Source organism: Rhinopithecus bieti, unplaced genomic scaffold (genome assembly GCF_001698545.2).
Source record: "Rhinopithecus bieti isolate Rb0 unplaced genomic scaffold, ASM169854v2 scaffold_41913, whole genome shotgun sequence".
Classification (NCBI taxonomy): Eukaryota; Metazoa; Chordata; class Mammalia; order Primates; family Cercopithecidae; genus Rhinopithecus; species Rhinopithecus bieti.
Genome location: NW_016818964.1, coordinates 1,789,408 through 1,797,824, shown reverse-complemented (window position 1 = coordinate 1,797,824; position 8,417 = coordinate 1,789,408). Strand labels below are relative to the sequence as shown.

At 44.7% G+C, this 8,417-nt stretch overlaps 1 protein-coding gene and 1 pseudogene across 2 annotated transcripts; one reads left to right on the top strand and one right to left on the bottom strand.

Annotated features, from left to right (window-relative positions):
- Positions 1-1,193: 1,193 nt before the first annotated feature.
- Positions 1,194-1,558, bottom strand: LOC108519125 (putative E3 ubiquitin-protein ligase UBR7 pseudogene; annotated as a pseudogene). The gene has a single exon (XR_001882533.1). The product of XR_001882533.1 is annotated as a putative E3 ubiquitin-protein ligase UBR7 pseudogene (transcript).
- Positions 1,559-1,597: 39 nt separating this feature from the next.
- Positions 1,598-5,908, top strand: GON7 (GON7 subunit of KEOPS complex). The gene is made up of 2 exons (XM_017857923.1): positions 1,598-1,971; positions 5,022-5,908. The coding sequence occupies exons 1-2, from the start codon at positions 1,611-1,613 to the stop codon at positions 5,114-5,116; spliced, it is 456 nt and encodes a 151-aa protein (XP_017713412.1). The 5' UTR covers positions 1,598-1,610; the 3' UTR covers positions 5,117-5,908.
- The last annotated feature ends 2,509 nt before the right edge of the window (positions 5,909-8,417 follow it).

Below are 8,417 nucleotides of genomic sequence, written 5' to 3'. Positions count from 1 at the left end.
AAAAAAAAAAAAAAAAAAAAGTGAATATGTATAATAGGTATAGTTACCTTCCTCTAGGAAGGAGGAAGATAGACAAGGAGGCTTCCGGGATGCCAGTAAAGTTCTATTTCTTTCTTTTCTTTTTTTTTTTAAGTTCTTTTCCAATAAGCCTTTTGCACTCCTAATGTTCTATTTGTTGATCTGGGTGGTGGGAACATGCACACTTTCCTTTCAAGCTGTGTACATGATTTGTGCAAATTTCCATTTTTTTACCACAATAAAAAGAAAATATTAAGGGAATCCATTTTATAAAGGTAACTACACTTCAAAAATAGTTTACATACAGACTTAGACCTTTTTTTTTTTAAGGAAAGCAGGCGAAAAATTGTTTTAGTGGTGACCAAAGGTTTTAAAATACCTGGGGCTATGTCTGGATACCAGGTTTATTCAACAATCTAGCACTTTGCAGTGTAAACTAAACTTGGTCAACAACGAGAACTGGTATTATGACCTCAGTTCATACCACATAATGAACGCAAGTCTCTCCCCTCATCTCCCCAGTGTTCCAATCCACCCCTCTGCCTAGGTAACCCTTCTTCCTGCCAATTCTTATCCTTTGTCAGGCTTCTTCCTACCCATCCTTTTCCATTTTTGTAACTCGAAGTATAGGGTGAGTCACTAAACACATCACACCCCCTCAAACACTTGCTCACTCACAACGTCTTCCAAATGCCAAATAGATCCTTTTCTCCTCTCTCCCCTCCCTTGCCAGAGCCACTTGCTGTTCTGTTTCCGGTCTATTTCCAGGGGAGGAGGGCAGACTGCAGACAGACATGGGTACTTGCTTCATTTTGCCAAAAAAAGAAAGAAAAAGTACTAGCTAGCACTTGTCAAACTAAATTGCAGAGGAACTAGCTGTCAAGGAGCTCACCGCAAATCCCTATGGATTTGAAAATCTCTTTAACCTGACTCTCCCATTTGGTCCCTAATAAATAAATAAATAAATAATCTTAGGACGGGAAAAGCAGGGACAAAGATGTCTGGATCTGAGAGGTCGCGGGCTGGTTTCGTGAAAAGCAGTGGTGCACCAGGAAGAGGCTGGAGAGGACGGACAGAGCAGCTGCTCCAGGGCCCTTCCTGGCTGGCCGGACAGAGTTACAGAGGGAAGATGGGGGCCCCTGCTGGACACAGGCTGAAGGGGGCCCAGGAGGTTGGGGATAAAAGGGAAGGGTGGGCTTGGGGTAAGCAAGCGGCAGACTAACGGCGGCCCCGGACCACCACTGGGGAGACGACTGCGGCAGGCGGGAATAGGGACAGCCGGGCCGGGAAGGGGAGGTTCGGCGGGAGCCGCGGGAGACAAGGCCCGGGCCGCGTGCCCACCTGCGAGTAGGAGCACTTCTCGGAGTCGCTGCCGCCCAGGACAGCACACGCCTCATTCTCCAGCTCCTCGTCCTCCTCGAGGACGTCGACCAACGATACCACGGGCTCCAGCTCCGACTGCCGCCCCGCGGAGCCCTCAGCTCCGGCCATCCTCAACTGTCACCCGAACCGCGGCTCGGCCCCGGCGGAGGCGGGAAAAGCGGCCACAAGGGGCGTAGCCGGAGGAGGCGGGGCCCGAGTGCCAGGAACCAATGACAAGGAAAAAAAGCGAAGGAAGGGGGAGGAGCGACTTCCGACAAACGGATGTCACTCCTCTCCCTTCTGCCGCCTGCGCCGGCCACGGGCTGATTTCCGCCTCCGGGTGGCGCTTCCCGGTGTCGTGTTCTGGAAGCTTAGCGGTCACCATGGAGCTGCTGGGAGAGTATATCGGGCAGGAAGGGAAGCCGCAGAAGCTGCGGGTGTCCTGTGAGGCGCCGGGTGATGGCGACCCTTTCCGGGGCCTACTGTCTGGCGTGGCCCAGATGAAGGAGCTGGTAACGGAATTATTCGGCCCCCTGGTACAGGCGGAAGTGCAGCACCGGGTGGCGGCGGCTCCAGACGAGGCCCTGGACGGTGAGCTCTGAGACTGTGCTGCAGCGACAGGAGGACGGGGCGGGCGCCTGGGGAAATTGGCTTGGGGAGCCCGTGTAGAGTGGCAGACTTGGGCAAAGTGAGCCTCGAGGAAAGAAGAATTGCATCTAAAAATTTTTGGCGGGCCAGGCGAAGTGGGGCTCACGCCTGTAATCCCAACACTTTGGGAGGGCGAGGCAGGAGGATCACTTCAGGTCAGGAGTTCCAGAACAGCCAGGGCAACATATCGAGACCCCGTTGCTATTATTATTTCAAAGATAATTTAAAAAATAAAAATTGTTGGCATTTATCACCATATTTATTTGGGCTGCTTCTACTCAAGCATTTCCACGACTCATCGCTATTTCATTTATTTCACTAAAAAACGTGCCGAATGCCTGCTATTTGCCAAACCCTGAGCTGAGCCCTGGAGGAAGAATGAGGTGAATGCGACTCAGTTCCTGCCCTTGTGAAACACAAGGGAATTAGACAGGCAGACACTCTTATTAAAAGTGAAAGTGGGCCGGGCCGGTAGCTCACACCTGTAATTCCAGCACTTTGGGAGGCTGAGGCGAGCGGATCGCAAGGTCAGGAGTTCGAGACCAGCCTGGCCAATATGGTGAAACCCTGTCTCTACTAAAAATACGAAAATTAGCTGGGAGTGGTGGCAGGCACCTGTAATCCCAGCTACTCGGGAGGCTGAGGCAGAAGAATCGCTTGACCCCGGGAGGCGGAAGTTGCAGTGAGCCGAGATCGCACCACTGCACTCCAGCCTGGGCGACAGAGCAAGACTCCGTCTCAAAAAAAAAAAGAAAAAAAAGAAAAAGAAAGTGGTTCTATGGCCCTCTGTAAGTGTTGCAAACCCAGAGACCCTCAGAAGGCTTCAGAGAGGATAAGACTTTTGAGCTGGGTATTGAATAAAAAGGAGTTTTATCAGGTGTGAAACTACAGACATATTTGGAAGAGTACAGTCTATCACAGAGTAGGAACAGGTTCCAAAGACTGGGACAGACTTAATTTTAACATGTATTAACTCCCAGAGACTCCCTTGCCTTTCCAGTTTTGTAGGTGCAGTTTGAAAGTAGAAACGTGAAGTTTAACTGCATTATTTTTTTAAAAATTGCCTCGAATGCAGAAATAGGCAGGTACTTTTTTTTTTTTGAAATGTGCCCAGGCTGGAGTGCAGTTGCACAATCTCGGCTCACTGCAACCTCTGCCTCCTGGGTTCAAGTGATTCTCCTGTCTCAGCCTCCCAAGTAGCTGAGATTACAGGCGCCTGCCACCACTCCCAGCTAATTTTTGTATTTTCAGTAGAGACAGGGTTTCACTGTGTTGACCAGGCTGGTCTCAAATTCCTAACCTCATGATCCACCCGCCTCAGCCTCCCAAAGTGCTGGAATTACAAGCCTGAGCTGCTGCACCCGGCCAGGCAGGTACATTTTAACTGTCCTGAGCTGAAAAATCCAAGAATAGATATTAGAGTCAGGACTTACAATTCTCTAAGAAGAGCTTAAACTGTACTTTCCTTCCATCTTGGGAATTACATCTTGATAATATGGATGTTGGCTATAATCAAAAAGAACAATAACAAGTGTTGGCTGGAATGTGGAGAAATTGGAGATCTTGTACATTGTTGGTGGAAATGTGAAACAGTGTAACCACTGGGAAAAAGAGTTTGGTAGCTCCTCAAAAAGTTGACATGAAGTTACCATATGACCCAGGAGTTCCACTGGTAGTCCTCCCAAGGGAACCGGAAAGTATGTTCACACAAAAACTTACACATGAATGTTCATAGCAGCAGCATTTATAGTAGCTAAAATGTGGAAACAACAATTGACCGGGCTTGGTGTTGCACCTTTAGGAGGTGGGAGGATCACGTGAACCCAAGAGTTTGAAGCTGCAGTGGGCTGATTGTTCCACTGCACTCCAGCCTGGAGGACAGAGTGAGGCCTCATCTCTTCATCTCTAAAAATAATGATCATTTTAAAAAATAGAAATAATGCAAATATCCATCAACTGATGAGTGCATTAACAAAATGTGGTGTATCCATACAATGGAATATTATTAGCAATAAAAGGTAATGAAGTATTAATACATACTACAACATGAATGAACCTTGAAAACATTATGCTAAGGTGAGGGCCAGACACAAAAGGGTACATGTTATATGATTTTGTTTATATGAATGTACAGAATAGGCAAATCCATAGAGATAGATTAGTGAGCTGGGTGCAGTGGTGGGCACCTGTAGTCCCAGCTACTCTAGAGGCTGAGACAGGAGGATCACTCGAACCTGGGAGTTTGAGTCTAGCCTGGGCAACATAGCAAGACCCTCTCACTAATAAAAATTAAGGGGGAACAAAAGCAGATTAGTGGTTGCCGAAGGCTGAGGGGAATGGAAAGTGACTGCTAATGGGCATAATTCATTTCTCTTTGGAGTGATGAAAGTGTTCTAGGATTGGATAGTGGTGATGATTGCACAATCTAGTGAATATACTAAAAACCACTAAGCTGTACACTTTTAAAAGTGGATTTTGGCCGGCCACAGTGGTTCATGCCTGTAATCCCAGCAGTTTGGGAGGCCGAGGCATGCAGATCACGAGGTCGGGAGATCGAGACCATCTTGGCCAACATGGTGAAACCCCGTCTCTACTAAAATGCAAAAAATTAGCCGGGCGTGGTAGCGCGTGCCTGTAATCCCAGCTACTTGGGAGGCTGAGACAGGGGAATCACTTGAACCCTGGAGGCAGAGGTTGCAGTAAGCTGAGATAGCGCCACTGCACTCCAGCCTGAAGCCTGGTAACAGAGAAAGACTCCATCTCAAAAAAAAAAAAGACTGGATTTTATGATGAATGAGTTAATATTTCCAAAGAGGAAAGTGATAGAAAATAAAGATTTTAAACACTGAAATTCGCAAAATCATTTTAATCTAAAATGTGCATGGTTTTATTAATCCCTAAAGTGAAATGGTCTCGTTATCAACCACTTTAGCTATATATATTTCTTTCAACCATAGAACGTATTGTCATATAACAAATATTTATTTTAAAAGGTGATGATGAAGATGATGCAGAAGATGAAAATAACATTGATAACAGAACTAACTTCGATGGACCATCTGCAAAACGGCCAAAACCACCGTCTTAACAATAGCCTTTGTGACATTTAAAAGATGGCTGTTGTATCCCAATTGTCACACTAGGACATTTAAGGAAGATTTATGCTCTAATTTGGAAAAGCATTTGTGTTGTTTTCCTGGGACAATTTTGTCAAAGAGAAAACTGGTTTTTCTATTTCTAGCAAAGATAGTAAAGGCTTAGAAATAAAATCTGTTTTCTTGAAAAATAAATTTCAGACCATGGAAGGAAAACAGAACACTTCATAATGTATAAAATCCTCTGAAGTTGGCAACTGAATTTTTATCATTGTTGTCTATTTTTAAAATAACCATCAATTTGTGTGATGTCTACATCTTTTAACTTCCACTTCTGTTATAAACAGTACGTCATGGTTCATAGGCAGTAACATTTCAGAGAACTGACATGAACAAGTGGTGAAAAGTGGGCATTAAATGTAAAAATAACAGTTCTTCATAAATAGAAGGAAAATGAGGAAATAGAAATACTGAAGAGAGAGTCCTTGAAAGAGACCCAAGGAAACCCTGAATTCATACCCATGTCAAAGATACAGATATCCTGAGATGATGCCGCTTGATGAATGTGCATTAATCTGATTTATCATGTACCTTAAGAGAGCCAGATGGGGTAGGGTATGTTTTTGTGCTGTGATATGGTATGTATACAGGTACAAATATAAGGCCTTACGTAAACAATCTGCATTGATTACAATTTGGATATTTCCTCTCCTCCTGTAGCCATACTTTGATTTTGCTTTAAAAAGATTAGTGAATCCTTTAAAAATATATATTCCTAAAGTATGTGTGTGTGTGTTTCTTTTCTGCTTGTCATTGGGACTGAGGCATTTTTATTCGCTATGCATCCTTCCTGATTTAGATAGCTTCAATGCAAAGAAATCAAATATAATGTACCTAGTAAAATACAAATAGTCATGGGATTTTAGAGTTAGAAGTAACTTTACAAATTATGTGATTTATTTCAGAGATAAATCTCAGGATAAGTATTTGCCCTCAGATTACAGAGTACTGGGTTACATAAATAGCCTTTAGATTTTTTTTAAGCTGATAAAAGGTGAGAGAAATCATTAATCAACTTTTTTTTTCTTTTTTTTTTTGAGACAGAGTTTCACTCTTGTTGCCCAGGCTGGAGTGTATTGGTGCGATCTTGGCTCACTGCAACCTCTGCCTCCCAGGTTCAAGCAGTTCTCTTGCCTCAGCCTCCCAAGTAGCTGAAATTACAGGCATGTGCCACCACGCCCAACTAATTTTGTATTTTTAGTGGAGATGGGGTTTCACCATGTTGGTCGGGCTGGTCTCGAACTCCTGACGTCAGGTGATCCACCCACCTTGCCCTCCCAAAGTGCTGGGATTACAAGCGTGAGCCACCAAACCAGGTCAACTTTTTTTTTTTTTAGATGGAGTCTCACTCTGTCGCCCAGGCTGGAGAGCAATGGTGCAGTCTTGGCACACTGCAACCTCCGCCTCCAGGTTCAAGCAATTCTCCTGCCTCAGCCTCCTGAGTAGCTGGGATTATAGGCGTGTGCCACCATGCCTGACTGATTTATTTATTTTTAGTAGAGATGGGGTTTCACCATGTTGGTAAGGATGGTCTCAAACTCCTGACCTAGTGATCCGCCTGCCTCGGCCTCCCAAAGTACTGGGATTACAGGTGTGAGCCACTGCTCCCAGCCTTTTTTTTTTTTTTTTTAAATTTTAGACAGGGTTTCACTCTGTCACTAAGGCTGGAGTGCAGTGGCACGATCTTGGCTCACTGTCACTGCAACCTCTGCATCCTAGGCTCAGGTGATCCTCCCACCTCAACCTCTCAAATAGCTGGGACCACAGGCATGCACCAGCACATCCAGCTAATTATTTTGTATTCTTTGTAGGGATGGTTTCACCACGTTGCCCAGGCTGGTCTAGAGCTCCTGGACTCAAGGGATCTGCCCACCTCAGCTTCCCAAAGTGCTGGGATTATAGGCATGAGCCACCATGCCTGGCCTAATCAACTTTTATGAATCACTTTTATTATGAAATAATTTAAGTGAAAATTTGCATACCTTTTCATATCCTTGAAACACTGTTTTACTTTGGAACAGCAGCCTTCCACTAAGTAGGAAGGGCAATCAATGCCAACTAGAAAAAATTATAGATCATCAGAAAGTATCTGTTTAGTTTATGCTAATGTTTCTAATATTTAGCTGTTATTTATTATAGTACTGTTATCTCTATACAATCATTAAAGAAAAAACTAGTTAGGTGCGGTGACTGATGCCTGTAATCCCAGCACTTTGGGAGGCCGAGGCGGGCGGATCACCTGATGTCGAGAGTTTGAGACCAGCCTGACCAACATGGAGAAACCCCATCTCTACTAAAAATACAAAATTAGCCTGGTGTGGTGGCCCATGCCTGTAATTCCAGCTACTCGGGAGGCTGAGGCAGGAGAATAGCTTGAACCTGGGAGGCAGAAGTTACAGTGAGCCGTTCGTGCCATTGCACTCCAGCCTGGGCAACAAGAACGAAACTCCATCTCAAAAAAGAAAAAAATTTACCTGTATATACGGAAAATAGATCACATTGTTAAATTGATATCTGAACCTTTTCTCTGAACATTTTATGTTTCCTTTGGAAAATGTGGTTATAAAGAAGAAATTTCAAGATAATATTTGTGTTTGTGGCCCAGTGTTTTTAGATTCTGATTTATAAGATTGGTCTTTTAATTAATTTTAATACTGATTTCAATTCTAATACTGTCTTCTTCATAAGAAAGCCACATGTTTGACAAAGATGGGCCAGTATAGAAGAAATGCTTTGCCAGGTTTTCTAATCTGCTGCTGCGCTTGGGTGTCACTGTCACTCAGGCTGGAGTACAGTGGCACAATCAGCTCACTGCAGCCTGGAATTCCTGGGCTCAGGTGATCCTCCCACCACAGCCTCCCAAGCAGCCAAGCACTAGGTGTGTGCCACCACGCCAGGCTAACTTATTTTTTATTTTAGTTCTTTTTTTTTTTTTTGAGACAGAATTTCGCTCTTGTTGCCCAGGCTGGAGTGCAATGGTACAATCTCAGCTCACCACAACTTCCACCTTCCGGGTTCAAGTGATTCTCCTGCCTCAGCCTCGTGAGAACCAGGACTACCGGCATGCACCACCACGCCAGGCTAATTTGGTATTTTTAGTAGAGACGGGGTTTCTCCATGTTGGTTAGGCTGATGTCAAACTCCCGACCTCAGATAATCCACCTGCCTCGGCCTCCCAAAGTGCTGGGATTACAGACACCGCACCCAGCCTTTTTTTTTTTTTTTTTTTTTTTT